Consider the following 20,406-nt stretch of genomic DNA (forward strand, 5'->3'; position numbering starts at 1 on the left):
CCTGCCAATGCAGGAGACAAGGGTTCGATCCCTGATCCGGGAAGGTCCCACATGCCATGGAGCAGCTAAGCCAGTGTGCCGCAACTATTGAGCCTGTGCTCTAGAGCCTGGGAGCTGCAACTATGGACATCCCGGCACCCTAGAGCCCATGCTCTGCAACAAGAGAAGCCATCGCAATGAGAACTAGAGAGCAGCCCCAGCTCACTGCAACTAGTGAAGAGCCTGTGTAGCAACAAAGACCCAGCACTGCCAAAAACAAAATACATAAAATTTTAAAAAGAAATCAATTTGACATCATATTGTAGAGTTAAACAAACACATATTCAATGACCCAGGAACTCAACTCCTAGGTATACACCCTAAAGGAATCCTTGCACATATATGTGAAGATATGTTTCAAAATGTTCATGCTCCAGATCTATCAACAGGAAAAAATATGGTATATTTACATAGAAGGATACTATGTGGCAGTGAAAATGAAAGAACCACAGATACATGCATTCTCCTGTTGACAAAAAATCAATTTGACCTAAAAAAATCAAGATAGCGCATCTTTGTAACTCAAAATCAAACAAAATCAAACAATATATTAGTTAGAGATACATACGTATGTATGTATTATTTCTTAAAAAGCAAAGAAATTACAATCATAAAATTCAGAATGGTGTTTCTCTCTGAGGGAGAGAAGTGAGGAGGCTGTACCTGGGAGCAATATAGAGTGTTGAAAATGTTTTATGTCTTTAGTTGGGTGGTGGGCTCTTAGATGTTTGTTTTATTATTTTGCTTTACGACTTGCTTATATATTATATATATATAATAATATACTAAATATTATGCATATTTTAGAAACAAAAAAGAAGGAAAAAAGGTAATCAAAGACTGCTACTGCTGCTGCTAAGTCGGCTTCAGTCGTGTCCAACTCTGTGCGACCCCAGAGACGGCAGCCCACCAGGCTTCCCCGTCCCTGGGATTCTCCAGGCAAGAACACTGGAGTGGGTTGCCATTTCCTTCTCCAATGCATGAAAGTGAAAAGTGAAAGTGAAGTCACTCAGTCGTGTCCGACTCTAGCGACCCCATGGACTGTAGCCCACCAGGCTCCTCCGTCCATGGGATTTTCCAGGCAAAAGTACTGGAGTGGGATGCCATTGCCTTCTCCAATCAAAGACTACCACTCCATAAAAGAACTGGTTATATGACTGAGTTCAATAGAGCTTCAAGAAAAGGCTAATTCCTCTGTTGTTTAAACTATTTCAAAGCACACTAAAGTATGAGAAACTTTTGAATGTACTTTACAAAACCAGCAAAACCCAGTCTAGCCCAATAAAAGAGATCCATGAACCAACAGTACTCATTTTTTTAAAAAAGACAAATTTCAAAATAAAATATTCACAAATAAAATCCACTAGCAAACAATGAATAAATCACTATGATTAAGAAAGTTAAGTTCTAAGAATGCAAAGAGAATCCAACATTAAGAGATCTATTAACATAATTCCCTAAGTAGATTAAAAGATTATATTATATCATCATTTTATGAAGGTAAACAGAGTTAGATAAAATTCAACAACCATTTTCTATAGAAACATAGAAGGGAAATTAAAACTAGATAAAATTTATCTACTTAAAATATCTGGCAGGCATCACACTTAGTGATGAAATATTACAAGCTTTCCCATTTAAGTCCAGAAGAGGACAAGAATGTTCATTTTCATTGTGCTAACTCGACACTGTTTCTTGGGAATCCTAGCAATTGCCATTAGACAAAAGGTAGAAACAAGAGGCACCATGTCTCAGAAAAGGAGCAAAACTCATTATTTGCACGTCTTAGGCATGTGTACACGTCCTTGTGCTTGTAAATGTGTAGAAATGGTTCTTTTTATTGATGGTTTCATTAGGGGAGGGAAGAGAAATTGGGAAGTGAGTCAAAGTAAAGAGGAACCTTTAACTTTTTATTCTTTGCACTTCTTTATTGCTTGAATTTGTTTTTACAACAATAAGTTTTCATAATGAAAGGAAAAAAATATATATCTGGAATCTAGAAAAATGGTCCTGATGAACCTATTTGCAGGGCAGGAACAGAGATGCAGACATAGAGAACGGACTGTGGATACAGCAGAGGAAGCAGTGGGTGGGACGAACTCAGAGAGTAGCGTTGAAATACATATATCACCTTGTGTGAAATAGCTAGCTAGGTGGGAAGTTGCCGTATAACAAAGAAGCTCAGCCTGGTGCTCTGCGATGACCTAGAATGGGAGGCTCAAGAAGGAGGGGGTATATATGTATATACATATATATGCTTATGGCTGGTGCATATCGTTGTATGGCAGAAACCAACACAACAGTATCGAGCAATTACCCTCCAATTAAAAAACCTGCCAAAAGTCACATGGCTATACATGGTAGACCTAAGGCTCACACTCAGGTCTTGCACTATCAAATCAGTTCCACATAGTTTATTTTTCATTTTATTCATAAGAAAGAGAAAAAGGTGGAGCCACTGAGAACTATGCACAAAGAATCAGTCTCTCGGGGTATTACATTGATCCTTCATTCCTATTTGCCACAAATAATACTTCAGGTATTAATAAGGATGGTGACCTTCTTATAAAGGCAGTCACTGCTATCCTCACTATTTCATTTATTTTAATCCTTGGGAAATAATTTCAATAACCTATGACCGAGAAAATGTTATACAATGGTAACCAAGATCATGTGTCATAAAAATATAGTCGTAAGACTGTAGGGACAGATGTCCAAGAGAGAGGGAATGTATGTATACATGTAACTGATTCACTTCAATGTATAGTGGAAACTAACACATACATATTATAAGCAATTATATTCCAGTTCTTTTTTACAGAATTTCTGAAACTTCCAAAGGCACAGAAAACTCCAACCCTTGGGATCCAGGTGACTGACAAATCTCCTGACACATTCCTCACATTCTGTAATCTGAACTGTTTCCAGAATATGCTAAATTCTTTCTTATTTCTGTGACTCTACAGATGTTTTCGCTCTGCCAAGAACATCCTCCTTCCCTGTTTTTCCCCTTAAGATGCCTACCTATCCATGCAGAGGAGTTAACATAGCAGACCTGACTGTCTTTAGAAACATCTGCTTATGAGGTTGGCCATTGGCAAGTGTCCGGGAACTTAGATTTTGGAACAGAGCTCGGCATTCCCAGAACTGTAGGAGTGGCTGGCTTGCATATACTATGTGAACAAGATGGTTTATGCTGAAGAGAGGTTTCCCTGTTGGAGTGTGTAATGTTGGTACATGGCAGGCAGAGAGTGCCTGTGTGGCCAGCCCCCAACAAAAAACCGAGGTGCTGAGTCTCTACGAACTTCCTTGGTTGGCAGCATTTCACAAGTGTTGTCACAACACATTCCTGGGGGGATGAAGTGGGGCCTGTGTGACTCCATTGGGAGAAGATCCTTGGAAGCTTTCTCCTGCTTTCTCCCCAGCGTCATCCCATGCACCTTTTCCTTTGTTGACTTTGCTCTGTGGCCTGACACTGTGATAACTCATAGCTGTATGTGCGACTATATTCTGAGTTAAAGAATCACTGTGAATTGGTGAACTGGGGGGTTGTCCTGAAGACCCGCAATGCACAACCCTTTGAGTTTTTCAAACTGACGTTGTTTCTGGAGTCCTTCTTCATTTTCTTAGGCAGATTTCCTTGCTTCTTTGCCTTTGCACTTGCAATTAAAGAGTTTCTTATTGTATAATCATTGACTGTTTACACTCTGTCCCCCTTTTAAAGTATAAGCTCATCAAGACAAAGACCTTATGTTTTTGTCTTCCTTTTTCCAGCACTGAGGTGGCACACCCTGGTAGCATTTGCAATAGCAATTGTAGTGATAGCCAATAAGTGCTGTTCACTCTGTGCCTGGCACATCAAGCTGAGAGCTCTGCACATACTATCACATTTTAAAAATCTTTAAAAAAATGAAATAGTTGATTTAAAATATTATATAAATGTTATATTTATATATTATATAAATTTCAGGTGTACAACACGCATATATTTACAATTTTTAAAGGTTACACTCTATTTATAGTTATTGCCTATATTCCTTGTGCTATTCCTAGATACCCGTATAGCTTATTTATTTTTTATATAGTAGTTTGTACCTCTTAATCCTACATTGCTATCTTGCCACTAGTAACCACTTGTAACCACTAGTTTGTCCTCCATATCTGTGAGTCTGCTGGTGGGTGGTAATCCTTTCAATCACCCCTTAACATAGCTAATGTGTCATCATTCATTATTAGAGAAAGTGAAAGGAAGTGAAGTAGCTCAGTCATGTCCGACTCTTTGCGACCCCTGTAGACTGTAGCCTACCAGGCTCCTCTGTCCATGGGATTCTCCAGGCAAGGATACTGGAGTGGGTTGCCATTTCCTTCTCCAGGGATCTTCCCGACCCAGGGATCAAACCTGGGTCTCCCGCATTGCATGCAGACGCTTTACCGTCTGAGCCACTAGGGAAGTTATTAGAGAAATGCAAATCAAAACTACAATGAGATATCACCTCAAGCAGGTCAGAATGGAACCAACATCAAAAAATCTACAAACAGGGCTTCCCTGGTTGTCCAGTGGTTAAGATCTGTCTTGCAATGCAGGGGACACCAGTTTCGCCCCTTGTGCAGGAAGATCCCACATGCTGTAGAGTAACTAAGCCCCTGTGCCAAAACAACTGGGCTCCAGAGCCTGTGAGCTGCAACTCTTGAGCCCACATGCCTACAGCCCACACTCTGCAACAAGAGAAGCCACCACAATGAGAAGCCCGTGCAATGAAACTAGAGAGTAGCCCCTGCACTCTGCAACTAGAGAAAGCCCACACAAAGCAATGAAGACCCAGTGCAGCCAAAAATAAAAGTAAAACTTAAAAAAAAATCTACAAATAATAAATGCTGGAGAGGATGTGGAGGTAAGGGAATCCTTTTGCACTGTTGGTGGGAATGCAAATTGCTACAGCCACTATGGAGAACACAATGGAGAGTCCTCAAGAAACTAGGAATAAAACTACCATATGACCCAGCAATACCACGACTGGGCAAATACCCTGAGAAAACCATGACTGAAAAAAATACACACTCCCCAGTGTTCACTGCAACACTATTCACAATAGCTAGGACATGGAAGCAATCTAGATGTGCATCAAGAGATGAATGGATAAAGAAGTTATGGTACTAGTATACAATGGAATACTACTCAGCCATAAAAAGGAACAAATGTGAATCAGTTGAACTGAGGTGGATGAACCATGAGCCTGTTATACGGAATGAAATAAGTCAGAAAGAGAAAAACAAATATTGTGTATATTTAAGTATATATATGGAATCTAGGAAAACGGTACTGATGAACCACCCTGCAGGGCAGGAACAGAGATGCAGGTATAGAGACACAGCCAGAGAAGGAGAGGGTGGGATGAACTGAGAGAGTAGCACTGAAATACATGTATTACCATATGCAAAACAGATGGCCAGTGGGAAGCTGTTATATAACACAGGGAGCTCAACTCGCTGCTCTGTGACAACCTAGTGGGCTGGAGAGGGGTTGGGAGGGAGAATCAAGACGGAGGGGATATAGGTATACTTGTGGCTGATTCATGTCGTGGTACAGCAGAAACCAACACAACATTGTAAGGCAATTATCATCCAATTCAAAAGAATTAAAAGAATGAGAAAACAGACGGTTATAAGTAGATGTTAAATGAACGAGCTAGCTAAAGCATCCTTTCAGCCCTAAAGGAATCACTGAGCTGAACTGACTTCAGTGTTACGCCTATTAGCTCATGTACACTTCACCTTAGCGTGGGCTATGAACAATTGCTGAGGATCTTATCTGTTAAATCACATGCTTTATTTATTACCGAGTGATTTATTATTACATCATATATTTAAATATTATTCTTTAACTAGATAAGACATGTTTACGACACACAATTCAAAAGGAACTTAAAGTGTATAATAAATTGTAAGTTTCACCAGCCCTCCTTCCCCAGCTATGCTATATTCTCCCCCATTTTCTCATATATCCTCCCAGAGAGAGGAAGGACAAAGATATTAACCCATGTTACACAAAGGGTAGCATTTTATATGTCATTCTTTTCTTACATACCCTGGGAGTCATTTCTTAACAGTGCATGTAAGAGGTACACCATTCTTTCTGAACGTCTTGGTGGCTGTTAACCAAGGACAGAACTAACCCAGTCTGGGGTCCGTGCATGGGTTGGAGAACAAACACAGAGAAAGACTGTTCCGTCTTTCCTTTTCTGGTTGCAGGAGCATCAAACTGAGAACACTGAGGTCCCTAGAATGCCTTTGTCCTTTCACAATAGAACAGCATTGGTGTCTGCTTGTATGGGCTGTGTGCATCCCCTGAGAATGTAAAGGACTGTGAGTCACGCTGGACTTCGGGCTCATTAGTTAGTTCCCTATTGAGGGACAGGCTGTCGTAACAGCCACATGATGGAAGGTGGCTTAGAGGGCAAATTCAGAGTAAATCTATATGATAAAGTATTAGAAATGGAAAAGTTGAGTCAAAGAGATATTTATTATTTATTTTAAAAATTGAGATAGTACTCACATACCATAAAATCTGCTCTTTTAAAAGGCACGACCCATAACTGTTAGCAGCTGAGATATTTATTTATTTTTAAAAGATTTTTTTTTATGTGGACCATCTTTAAAGTCTTTATTGAATTCATTACAATATTGCTTCTGTTTTATGTTTTGGTGTTTCGGTCATGGGCCAAAAGAGATCTTAGGTCCCTGACCAGGGTTTGAACCCATGCCCCCTGCATTGGAAGGTGACATCTTAACCACTGGACTGCCGGGAAGTACCCTGAGATATTTATTTTTAATTTTGATAGGTTTTGCCAAATTGCTTCATCAAAATGAAAATAAATATATTTTTGACTCACTTCTAAGAATTTGTCTCACTACAGTGTACAGAACTATATAGGTTTCTAGCTCCTTCCTCATCGCTCCCCACATATAACAGTATCTCATTGGTCTTCATTCCCTGAAGGACAGGGAAGCCTGGCATGCTGCAGTCCATAGGGTTACAAAGAGCTGGACACGACTGAGCGACTGAACAACAACATTGGCCTAATATGAGAAGCTAAGTCCAAGTTCAGGGAATGCACAGGCACATCCCCACACCCCATTCTGTGGCATGCTGCAAAGAAACTGGGATCCTAGCATGTTTCCCACACCGACAAATGCACCTAAAGTCCAGCGTGACTCACAGTCCTTTACATTCTTTCAAGAGAGGTACACAGTCTGTGCAAGCTGTGTACCAGTGCTGTCCTATTGTGACAAGGGCAAAGGCATTCCAGGGACCTCAGTGTTCTTAGTTTAATGCTCCTGCGACCAGAAAATTAAAGAAGGAACAGTGTTTCTCTGTGTTTGTTCTCCAAACATGTAGTGACCTCATACTGCGTTGTTCTGTCCCTGGTTGACAGTCACCAGTGCCAACAGTGCCAGCAACAGGACACTGAATAAGGTTTGCTTTGAACCACACCATCTCCTCCCATTATATGCCAGCCCTTGGTGATCTGGCAGGACCTCACCCCCCAGGAAACTGAGTCTGAGCTGCTGCCCAGAGTCTGCGCCCATCCACACTGAGAACACAGCCAGCCAAGTACCACGAGGCGTATAATACTGTCTTCCTCTTCCTTCCTTTTCCTCATGTGTTTTTATAAACATTCAAAGGAAAGATAATCAAAACCTGCAAGAAAACTGGCTGGCCGAGAAAATGAAAACCTGGGTGACACAGGGAAGAGGCCACATGTTTACGGGTGCCTTTTGTAAGTAACATGGCCATAAAACAAGAGGCTCTTAATAAAGAAATGTCACATTCTCCAAAGCTCTGTGTAAGTGACATTCTGTTTAAGGAGAGGAGGGGCATTTCATACTTAAGTTCCTTCCTCACCGTTTCATTTCCAACAAGGGGAAAGGAATCCTAACTGTACAGTTTTCTAGGAGCACAGTAGTTATGGAGCCAAGATTTTGCAGCAGCACACAAGGAAGGAAGGAAGAAGGAAGGAAGGAAGGAAAACTAGAATGAAAAGAGGAAAAGGCACCGGAGGGTCTTTATTTAGCATAGCAGGCTAGAACAAAGGAACAGACAGCAGGCATTCATCACCTCTGATTGGTTTTTCTGACTATTAAGCACACACACTTTAACTCAAAAGACAGAACTCCTGCCTTCCTCTCCTGCACGCTGAGCACCGTCTGAACAGAATCAAGATTTGGATGAGCCCGTGTAATCCCCTTTCATTTTTCATCTGCTGTGCTGATTGTAAAGTGAAACAGAGCCACTGCCCTCTCCGAATGTGACACAAGGCTCAAAGCACACGCGTTGCAGAGTCCCCGGGAGCCAGCTGTGCGCAGGTAACTGGAGCCTGCCCTTCGCCTCGCTGTTAATAAGAGTAATTGGCACGCCACTGAGGGGCTGCTGGAGCGCTGTGATTTGCTCCGTACGGGGGTCTCCCCAGACCATATGCGCATGCAGCGGTGATAGAAATATTTTCCATATGAGCTCTCCCCTCACATGCTTAAGTGCTCCAGGCTGAGTCAGGCCAGCCCATTTGTCATTTACTCTCCACACTGAAAAATCAACAGGGAAGTTGCGAACTTCAACTGCAACTAGAGGGCAATGGTCTGTCTGCTTTCAGCCTCCAGCATCACTAACCCAATTCAGTTCCTCCAGCTCCCATTCAAGACCCCTACCTCCTACCCACAGCCCCCACCCAACAGGCCCAGAAAATATCTGCAGAGGACACGGGTAACTAATAGGCTAAAAGCCTAGGACAAATGACCCGTGGCCACACGCCTCTGCGCCACATGTCTGCTTTGAACGGAGTAACGAGCCTGCTGCAACCACAGCTTGCCCTGCAGCCTGGATTTGAGAGCAGCTCCCTTCCACTCCTCTTAGAAAAGGGAAAGTCATTACCGGAGGCTTTCAGAGCTCTCTCTGTCCCTGCAATGCTAACAAAAGGCAGAGCTGTGAAGTGGTCCCGTGGCATTTCTAGGAGATACAGTTTGCACTTGGCTTTTCAAAGGGAAGATGGATTCAGGAAAAAGGCTGTCTTCGCATAATTCAGCCCTCAGTCTCCAAGACTTTTCATCAGAATAAGAAGTAAAAGGAGTGGATGAGGTAAATTTGTTGCAGGCTTCTTTGCAGGTGATGGTGGCTACACCCAAGAGCTTCCCTCTCCAGCCCATATGATCATCCTTTCCGATCTCTGCCTGTGTCAAAAACTGGCTCCTACAGGCACCTATGATGTTCAGAAATGTATCCAGCAAACATGAGCTAAGCCAATAAGAATAAATCATCCTCATGGGTCTTATACATGCCTCCCGTCTATGGTACATCTGGGACGCTCCAAGACCTGTTATACACCGCTCTTCAAACCTATGATACTAAGTTAAGCACAGACTTTTTCCCCCCAAGCACATCAAAGCTAAGAAGGATAAAAACGTAATGCAAAGCAGCAAAGAAAAGCAATTCCTCTAGCATGCGTAAGCAACACTGGAGAAATATTCTCAACAGGTAACAGTCCCTACTGGAATCTGACAAGTACTTTTTTTTTTTTTTTTTGGCAACAGCAGAATTAGAAACGTACATGCTCCAGGTATCTGTCACCAAATCATGCCAATCCCCTGGTGTGGTATGTGGTGTACCTTTCACTGTACCAGAGAAAGGTTTCAGAAATTATAAGATTTTTTAAGAAGCAAAGAAATCTTTCTATAAGAAAAGGCAAGGCAAGCCTAAAACAGCAAAATAAAGCATTACTCTTTGCACACCATAAAAACCCCTTCCCTGATTCCTCTTGGTAGATAGAAGAGGAAATATAATGCTGACAAAAATACAACTTCTGACAAGATATTTTATTTGGCTTACCTCTCCCCCAGGTCTTGCTAACACTGCTGTTTGAACGTGGAGCAATGTTAATATCAGGTAGCTGACAAACATTATTACCCAAAATTAGAACTACCCTAGAGGAGAACTCCGTCTGCCAAGTGCTAACAGCTAGCAGATGCACTTGTGTCTCGGGATTCCAGCCCTGGAGTTCCGCTAGGCACCGCACTGGTTCCCTCCGCTCTCCCTCATGTACTGCCCGGAGCTCCCAGCTCAGCCTCTGCTCTGAAGAAAACTGGTAAGCTGATCTCTTCATGTAATAACTTCTCCCGGCTGGGGGAGGGGACAGGAGCCAGCTGGGAGCTGGGGGGCTGCCTTTAACAGAAGGCAGAAAGGGGAGGGACAGAAATGATCAATGTGGAGTTCTGCATCTGGTCTCATTCATGAAAAGGGCTCCAAGGTAAGCACTCCACAGGCAGGGGGACGGGCCCCTGCTTCATCAACTGAGGCAGGCAGGAGGCAGCGATCTGCAGCAGGATAAGCTCTAGGCTGGGAGCCGGGAGACCAGAGGCCTTCCCAGTCCTGCTGCTGATAAGCTGTGTGTGCCTGGATAAATTGCCAACCCTCTCTGGTCCTCGGTTGGTGGTCTCAGTGGTACAGTCAAGGGTTGGCTGGCCTCTTAATTCCCTTTTGGTTCTGCAGAAATCTAGGCTGTGCTATCAAGGACAACCTTAAAGAGGAAAGAAGTCACACGGTGCTGTGTGTTTACATACTTAACATATGGATGTGAATAGATGGGAACTGAGGAAGTCACCATAATACCCTCTTGCTGCCTTACTGGGTCTCTGTCCCTAACCACGAGCTTGAGGAATTACTGCAGACAATGTAAAAATAAACGGTAAGGTGGGAACAAGTGAAGCCCAGGTATTGCATGACACTGGCACAGTGCACGCAAGCAAGATGGTTTTAGAGAAATACCTCTGGGAAGAACCACACTGACCATCAAAGTAGGGCTTCTGGGAAGAAGGAGCACAGGAACAGGTTGGGAAGTAGGTCATGCTAAAGCCTACAGTCCACTTGAGACATCATAAGCCAACTCAGCATGAAAAGGCAGGCCCATGACTTAAAATAGGTTGAGAACCCACCAAATATTAGATTCTGCTTAGAAGGGGCACAAGACGCCACTCAACCATCATGAAGTGGAGGACAGGATGACTGCGTGGTGCAGTGGAAACAACCTGGTCCCTGGAATCAGGGGGAAGTCAAGTTAAACCCTCATTCTGCTACTAATTTGCTGTGGGTCTGTGGCTGAGTGTGGAACCCCAGTGGGCCCCAGCTGCTCCACTGGTCAAATGGGGAAAGGCCATATGCTGGTTCTGATGATTATCAACGAGGTCATCTAGGTTCAAAACTTGGCATCATTCCTGATACACAGTAAATGCTAAAGACAGCGGCTCTCACTTTGATCTGATAAATATTGGCACTCGGTCCCAGAAAGTAAATTAATAAACACTTGAAAAGCCTCAGGTTGTGGGCATTTTCCTGTGTTAATGAGGAAACTTTAAACCAGACTGCAGTTTGTGGCCATTTCAGAACATTTATTATCACCAGTCATTGTGAGAACTTACTAGTGGGGAGTATTTTTGGGGGGTTGGGTGGAGAGACCTTCAGTCCTTTTTTCCAGGGTTGTAAGAGACAGAAGGTAATGGTGAAGAGAAAGGAAGGAATGAATTTCCTCTCTTCCCCATGCTTCCTCTTCTTTCTCCTTCTTATTTATCATTATTATTGTTCAGCATTTGGTCTGTTCTGTTTGGTGACTGAAAGGGCACTGCTGTCTACTCAACAACTTCACCGCAAAGGCAGGAATTGTCTAAGAACACCAGACTACTTGAAAGACTGGCGTTTTGTCTAGTCCAAGGGTTGGGGAACTTTCTGTAAAGGTCCAGATAGTAAATACTTTTGACTTTGCAGACCATACGGTTTCTGCGACAGCTACTCAACCTTGCTTGTTGTTGTTTAGTCAGAAAGTCGTATCTGATTCTTTTGTAACCCTGTGGACTTGAAGCCTCACCAGGCTCCTCTGTCCACAGGATTTTCCAGGCAAGCATACCAAGTGGGTTGCTATTTCCTTCTCCAGTGGATCTTCCTGATCCAGGGATTGAACCCGAGTCTCCTGCACTGGCAGGCATATTCCTCACCACTGAGCCACCTGGGAAGTCCACTCAGCCTAGCTGGGGTAGCATAAAAACTTCCAAAAGCAATATACACACGAAGGGGTGAACAGAGCTGTGTTCCAACAAAACTTTGTTTATGGAAATAGGTAGCAAGCCAGATTTGGCCATATTTGTCAACACACTTCTCAATCACCCTTCCACCCACTGTAATCTGATTTTTAACACTTCTTCTCTACCACAGGAGCTCTGGAGATGTCACCAATGGCTTCTGAGTCATAGAATAATATAAATGATAATTTTTCAGAACTTATCTCATTTTGACTTCCTTGCAGCATTAATGATGGCCTTCTATTTTTTTAAATATTGTGGTAAAAATACATAGCATAAACTTTAACCACTTTAATAATTTTTAAGTGTATAATTCAGAGGCATTTTAGTATGGTCACAATGTTGTAACACCATCACCACCATCCAGAACTTTTTCATCATCCCAAACAGAAACTCTGTATTCATTAAATAGTAACTCCTCAGTTCTCCTTCCTTTCAACTTCTGAAAACCTCGATTCAGTTTTCTGTCTTTAGGAACTGGCCTGCTTGATGTTCCTCAACCAAGTGGAATCGTATAATATTTGTCCTTTTGTATCTGACTTATTTCATTTAGCATAATATTTTCAAGGTTGTTGTAGCATGAGTCAGAATGTCATGCCTTTTTAAGGTTGCATAATATTCCATTGTGTAGACATACCACATTTTGTTTATCCATTCATCTGTTGATGAGCACTTGGACCTGCCAAATGTACTTCAAACTCAAAAGGTCTAAAATTGAACTAAAGTTTCCCTGAAAACTGTTCTTCCTGTTGTCTCCATCACAGTGAATGATACTGTCTGTCTAACTCCTAGAGATGGAGAGGTAGGTGTCATCTTGAGTTGTCTTGTTTCCTTACCAAACCCTCACCAGGTGCGATACAGTTACCTTCTAGAGCTATCTCCAATCTGCCCTTGGCCCCTGATTCCTGCTGCCTCTGCCCGTATGTGGGTGGGCCTCTACTATCCCTTCCTGACTTCTTGTAGCAAGACCTTGTAACTTCCCTACTCTGGTCTTTCCCTTTCCAGCCTTATTCCTCACTGCAACCACTGAGATGCTCCTAAAATGTGAATCTAATGATGACACTCCCCGATTCTTTTTTAAAACTTATTTTGAAATAATTTTATATTTACAGAACATTTGTTAAGATAATACAGAGTATCATGGTTTATCTTCCCCCAGTTCCTTCTAATATTAACATCTTCAATAGCTATGGTACCTTTATGAAAAGTAAGACATTAACACTGATGTAATGACAGTAACTAAAATAAAGACTTTCTATTTCTCCAGTTTTCCCCCAAATGTCCTTCTACTGTTTCAGGGTCCCACACTGCATTTCGTCAACACATCTCTAGTCTTTTCCCGTGTATGACAGTTTCTCAGTCTTTGTTTTTTATGACCTTGACCCTTATGAAGAGTACTGATTAAAGATTTTATAGAATGCCTCTCAGTTTGAGTTTATCTGATGCTTTCTCATAATTAGCCTCTGGTTATGGCTTTTGGGGAGGGATGCCACAGAGGTGAAGTGCCATTCTCATCTCATTTTTCAGGGGCACCCTACACCAACGTTACTGGCGATGCTGACCTTGATCACTTGGTTGAGGTAATGTCTGCCAGGTTTGTCCACTGTAAAATTACTCCTGATAGTTTTCTTTTTCCAAATCCTATTCATTAGAAATGAGTGAGCAAGTCCAGTGGAATTAAGCTCCACTTCCTGAAGAGCGAGTGTCAAAGAACATTCAGATATCCATCACAATAGTTAATACATATTTGGGGGGAGATACTTTGAGGCTATGCAAATATTCTGTTTTGAAAAGTTTTATCCACTAATTTGAATATTCATTGGTAGATCTTGCCTGCAGCCCTTATTAATGTAGTTCTCTAAATGTCTATTTTCTGTTTCCCATCTACATCTATTAATCAGAATTCATTCATATGGAAGATTCGTCCCTCCCACCCCCATTTATTAATTCAGTCATCTATTAATTCTTCTCTGTTTCTTAAAACCTTGTGATTACTTTCCATTATGGATGAAGTCCAAACTCCTTAACATGACACTTGCAAGGCTGTTTACAATCTGATCTCTTCCTGCCCTTCCAGCCTCCTCTTCCCCCTCTTTTTGGGTTCACACACACTCCACTGTCCAGACATCTTGATCCACAAGAAATTATCCCTAAATGCCATGTGTCCTTGTGCTCCATGTTGGTCCCTTTCTCTAGACTATCATCCCCCCGGCCTCAGAAGGTTGGCTCTTGTTGCCCTCTACCTCTTTGAAAACTCAGCTCAAATAAGCACCAAATACCAGAAACCACCTACATGCCCACTGATAAGAACTAAATGAATAATTTGTGACATCCTTAAAATAGGATACTCTGCAGCAGTAAGATAAAGATTGAGCTTACTTCCTATATAATGATATGACACATCTCCAAGATTTATTCAGTGAAAAAAGTGGGATACACTCCAGTGTGTTTACTATCCCATTCTTTGTGCATATGTGTTTATAACTGCTTGTATGTATATCAGCTGTCAGTGGAAGAACACATCTGAGGCTACTCACAATATCTGCTTCTAGGGAGAGGAACTCAGTAGCTTCAGGGCAGAAATGGGGTCAAGACTTATGCCTGTGTAGGCACTTAGTCACATGTGGTTACCGAGCACTTGTGATGTGGCTTTTCCAAACTGTGATCTGTTATACAAAAATATACTTTGTATCAATGTGAAGACTTGGTATGGAAAAAGAATGTGAAATATCTTATTAATATGTTTTTTGTTGATTAGATGTTGGAATGTTAATTTTATATTTGCTGGTTTAAATAAAGTGTGGTATTACACAACTTGCCTTGTTTTACTTTTTAAAAATGAGACTACTAGAAAACTTTTAAATTACATATTTCTGTTGGACAGCATGTCTATATCCCTGTTATACTTAGGGAATTGTCAGAAATGTGATGCACTGCTATTCCAAAAGTCAGTAAAAATGAAGCAATGGTAATAATAACAGTTAATAATAGAAATAAATAAGTACTCATATACAAATCTCCCTCCACCAATGATTCATTTAAAGGTCATGTCTTCTGGGAGTTGTGTCTTGACAGGCTCCCCACCCCACTGAGGACATGGCCCTTGGCATTCGTCCCTAGGCATTCTCCGATTTGCTCCAGTGCAGTATTTATTGTAATTGTTCACTAATGTATCTGCCTTCATCAGTACAGACTGAGGCCTTGATGATAGGAGATGTGTCTTTTGTGTTCCCATGGCTCCACACATAGCCTTGCTCAGTGTGCACTGAATTAGGGAATGAATGCCAGAAAGGGTCATATAGGAAACTCTCACCTTTTTTGTGACAGAAGAAGAGGTCTTCGAATGGCACATTTAAGATACCATGAAGGGGAAAATGAAAAGCAGAAATTTCCAGAAAGTGTCTCCCTCTCAGAAATGCAGACAACTGTTAACCTAACTGTTGCGTGACCTTGATATAGAACGTACTAGTAAGTGCAGGGAATATGAGTAACCAAGAACAGGGAAAACAAATGTTTTCCTAAAATCACACATTTCATGTAAAATATAATCATATACTACTGTCTGAATAACAAAGAAGAATAACCCCATAGCAAATAGCACCTCTAAGTACTCTTGCCTGGAAAATCCCATGGACGGAGGAGCCTGGTAGGCTGCAGTCCATGGGGTCGCTAGGAGTTGGACACGACTGAGCGACTTCACTTTCACTTTTCACTTTCCTGCATTGGAGGAGGAAACGGCAACTCACTCCAGTGTTCTTGCCTGGAGAATCCCAGGGACGGGGGAGCCTGGTGGGCTGCTGTCTCTGGGGTTGCACAGAGTCGGACACGACTGAAGCGACTTAGCAGCAGCAGCAGCAGCAAGGCTATTCTATTTCCTGCAAAGAATGTCCATCCCCTTATAAAGGAAGAAGTGAGGCCTTTTTCTCCATAGAGATACAGTATATGTATAGCTAAACGAGTCAGACTATCTTTATTTCCTTAAATATGCTTACACTGGATGGAATGGGTAGAAACAAAATCTCTGTCAAGAAGTTGGCGATTGGTCTGGGAGCAGGTGTTAGTAATTAACTCTCCCTTTGTGTGGACCACTGAGTGATTAAATAGCCAAGGAAGTGGGAATGAGGAAAGCAAAGGGGGAGTTCTCTGCTCCATTCCCCTCAAACATATGGAAAATCAGGAGAAGCTACAGCAAAGGAAGGCAGGGGTCCTTCCCTTTCTCCAGTCCCTGCTTATAACAGACCAAAGCTGACTCCCATGACCCGGAGGGCAGCTGTGCTGTTAGGCTGAGCACCTTTGGTGTCACTGAAATGAGGGTGATGCTTCTTGGCTCGGCTTTGAATTCCAGACAGGAGCAGGGCCAGAGATGCTGTCAGGGAGATGCTCACACACAGTGCAGGGGGCGGGCTCATCCCAAGTCTGAGAGGACACGGGTAGTGAATGCAGACATTGATACCACTCGTGTTGACCATATTCTTTATTTCAATCATTTACCCTAAGGCAGAGGTTCTCAAACTGTGGTCCCCAGACCAGCAGCCGCAGCACCATCAGGAAGCTTGCTAGAGATGCAAATACTAGAGCCGCACCCCAGATTTACTGACTGAGAAACTCGGGGCACGGGGCTAATGGATTTGTGTTTTTCTACATAACAGTTCTCTGTCTAGTAACCTGAATTCAAACTGTATAACTTGAAAGGGTTATTACATTATATTTTATGTATTATTAATTAAAACATTTTATTTAAAACATTAAAACCATTTAAGTAAAAACATACTGTTTATTAAAAACATTTGCTTAGAAAACATGACTGTCTGATACTAAAACATAGCATAAAGCTGTAATAATGAAAACAGCGGCAAATAAAAGAGGTGTAGGGTTAGACATTATTTACATAACTAAACATGCGAAAGGATTTAATCTGCAAACAATGAATCACTACAGATCTGGAAGGAAAAGGATGGAACAGGGTTAGGAGAATGGCTATTTAGTTATTTTCCTAAATAATACTATATGCTGTTAATAAAAATAAACTGCAGGTAGATTTAAGATTTTAATGTGCACAACAGACGTACGAAAGCAGTAAAAAAGAAATAGGTCAATATTTCTATATTCTTGGAATGGGGGAGGACTTTTAAGCATAGCTCTTAAAAAGGCAGAAATTATAGAAGAAAAGATTTGCATGCATTTTTTAAGATTTGGTAAATCAAAAATTCACATACCATTAACACAATTTAAAGTCGAATACATAGTAGAAGATGTACTTTGCTTGTTTATTTACTTAAAATATCAATACTTATCATGTGCTCAGACTTGGAGATACTGTGATCAGCAAAAGAAGACTCAATTCCTGTCTTTATGGAGCTTGCTGCCTGGTGCAGGAGGCCAACATTAACGAAACCCAATAAGTACATTAAAAATTGAATGTGAAAAGGGCTGCAAAGAAAAGATACGTGGTGATATAAGGCGCGTCCTCATTATGGAGACTGGCTTGTGACAGGAGCAACAATGGCTTTCACAAGGACCCGAGAGGAAGCAGGTGTGGATCCAGAGAGAGTGGGTGAGTGGAAGCAGAGCGTCAGATTAGGCTGAAGACAAAGGGGGGGAAAATGACAAAGAGTTGCATCCTTTTCCTAATGAGAATCTGTTTTAAACACGGAGTCAGCAGTTACACGACTAGAATTGCACTTTGCAAAGGCCACTCTGTTTATAGAGAAAGGGCTGAAGAGAGGAGAGAGGCCAGAGTGCAGGCTGGGAGGTCAGTGAGAAGATTATAGCTAGAGTCCAGCTGACAAGGGATAAGAGCTTAAACCAGGGTGGTGAAAAGAAGTGACTCATTTCAAAGGTAATTCACATCATCTATAATGGAAAAGAGTTTGCGTCCATAATAGATTTTTTAAAACTCACAAATCAGAAAATGTCGATTTTAATAGGGAAAGGCTGGAAACAATGTTCAGTAGCAGAGTTGCTAAATGAAGTATGGTATATCTCAAAAGTAAAATCCTATCCAATCATTTAAAGTGACTATGAGATATACTTACTGATATGGGTACATTTTGATATTATAGTGCTTTAAGATAAGAGTAGGCCACTTAACTGGAAGTGCAGGAGGAAACAGACAGAACAGGCTCCATCTTGAAAGCAGGACTCCATCTTGGGCGGGACCGTGGACTTTGAGCTAAATGCCCAGTATCTATAGAAACGACATACCAACTGGAAAACCAGGGCCCCGGATGGAAGAGCCCCAGGGCTCTACCTAGACTCTCTGTCGCCTAAAAGAATACCCTAATTATCTGTGTAACCAAATAGAATCATAAATTCTATCATGCTTATTGGGGTATGACCACAGGCCTATTGATAATTGTCCACTCTTAACTACCTAGGCTTAAGTCATATGAATCATGGGTTAACTTTGATTGTATATTTCTTTTCCTTTGTTCAGACTAGTTTCAGGGAATTTGGGCACGTACACTTAGGGTATATAAGGTTTTCAGAAAAACTGGTCAGGGTCCTTGGCTAAGAGGAGACTCTGCCTTGGGCCCACTGGTGTAATAAACTGTACTCTACTCTCTGCATTGTCCTTCTGAATGAGTTTGTTTCCCAGAACGCTGTGGCTACAACATTTGGTGCCTTGGCCGGGAAACTCCTCACTTAGAGGAGACAAATCCCATTTGGGACTACTCCGAGGCTTTGCAGCTTGAATCTTCTAGATGGGGGAAGACACCTCGCCCTTCTGGAAGGATTCTGCTTCTCAATGACCGGACCTTTCATGTTAGCAGGTAGTGGAGGGCAGCAGGGAAACTGAGCACTCAGGTGAGGAGGAACCCATCCAGCAGGGTGAAAGAGGGGGCCTGATCACCCCCCTGGGAGGGACTAGAAGGAGCGGGGACCCACAAGAGCCTGGAATAGGCAGGTGGTGATTGCTTGGTACACAGGTCGAGGAGCGTACTAGGGCTTAGGAAGGGAATTTGCCAAGGTCATTTAGGAGGTGTGTCCACACCTTCTCAGGAAAAATTATTACCAGCGACCGCCAGGGGATTTTTAGGATAGGAAACTGGTCCTTGTATGCTCATATTCTGCCCTCCCCCAGGAGGTGTCCCATCTGCTGTGAAATTCTTGACCCCCTCGGAATTGTCAGGCTAGAAGGAGGGGGATACATAAGTGAGTATGAATTGGCTTTTCCAGAGACGACATGGGATATTTAACCCATCTATGTTTTCATCCGCACCTGATCAAGCCCACCAAGGCAGAATGGACTTTAAGGGAGAAACAGTCTTGGATCACATGGTGTTCTGGTTCGGCTTTGCTGACCGGCAGGTGAAGACACGCTGATCCCCCTTCTCCCTCTGGGATCTGGCAGGATTGGACAAGGATGCCCTGCCCCTCCCCCATACTGGATGATGATGTGGCCACCAGCCCAGTGCTCCACCAGGACTGGAGGCCACCTTAATGCCCGATCCAGGGCCAGGTAAAGTTCCTGCAGCAGCCGCTGCTCCTCCGCCAGCTCTCCCAGAGGTCACAGAGCTGCCACCTCGGTGGGCTCCGATCCTGGTGACCGAAGCCTCTGGCCAACACTTCCAGGATCCAGCTCCTGCCGAACAACCCAAGCTACACCCGCCTCTCCCAGTGAGTACTGACAGGAAGGGGAGGGAGACGTTGCAATTAAGCAGAGACTGCGCTCTGCCAGAGAGCCAGAGGGAACGAAAGAGAACAGACAAGAGATTTGCAGTGCTAGCTGCTGCTCTGGGAAAGTCTATCTAGGGCCCTCCGGAAAACCTCCTCTGCCCCAGGGACAGGACAGTCCTTCAGCCGGTCCCAATGGAGGCCCTGGGCCCCATTACAGCCAAACCAGTGTGCCCGGTGCCGAGCTTTTGGCCACTGGAAAAATGAATGCCCTAAGGCAAGGAAGGAAGAGGAAGCTCCCGCAGTTGTGGGGCTTGCTGACTTGGAAATTAAACAGGGCTGCCAGGGCTCAGAGATATCAGGTCCCTGAGAGCCCATGGTAACCTTAAAAGTGGGGGACCAAAACATTGACTTCATGGTGGATACAGGAACAGAACTGTCAGTAGTAACAAAATCTGTGGCACCACTGTCCAAAAAGACTACTGCTGTAACTGGGGTATCGGAAGAAGAGATGATTAAATCGTTTTGCCAGCCCAGAAAATGTCAGATGGCGGGGCACCAAATGATTCATGAATTCCTCTACATTCCTGAGTGCCCAGTACCCCTGTTGGGAAGAGACTTGCTCTCCAAACT

General features: G+C 42.8%; 1 protein-coding gene across 6 annotated transcripts in view; it reads right to left on the reverse strand.

Annotated features, from left to right (window-relative positions):
* THSD4 (thrombospondin type 1 domain containing 4) overlaps positions 1-20,406 on the reverse strand; it is a 676,260-nt gene that overhangs the window by 218,228 nt on the left and 437,626 nt on the right. The window contains exon 1 of one of the 6 annotated variants that reach the window (XM_086322755.1): positions 9,917-10,171. The exons of the other annotated variants lie outside the window; for them this stretch is intronic. Within the exon in view, the coding sequence (XP_086178881.1) occupies positions 9,917-9,988 (72 nt within the window). The 5' untranslated portion in view covers positions 9,989-10,171. Of the gene's footprint in view, positions 1-9,916; positions 10,172-20,406 lie in introns of those variants that run through there. 6 annotated transcript variants of the gene reach the window in all.

Source organism: Bos grunniens, chromosome 10 (assembly GCF_055505025.1).
Source record: "Bos grunniens cultivar Pamir isolate PY7600 chromosome 10, Bosgru_T2T1.0, whole genome shotgun sequence".
NCBI lineage: Eukaryota > Metazoa > Chordata > Mammalia > Artiodactyla > Bovidae > Bos > Bos grunniens.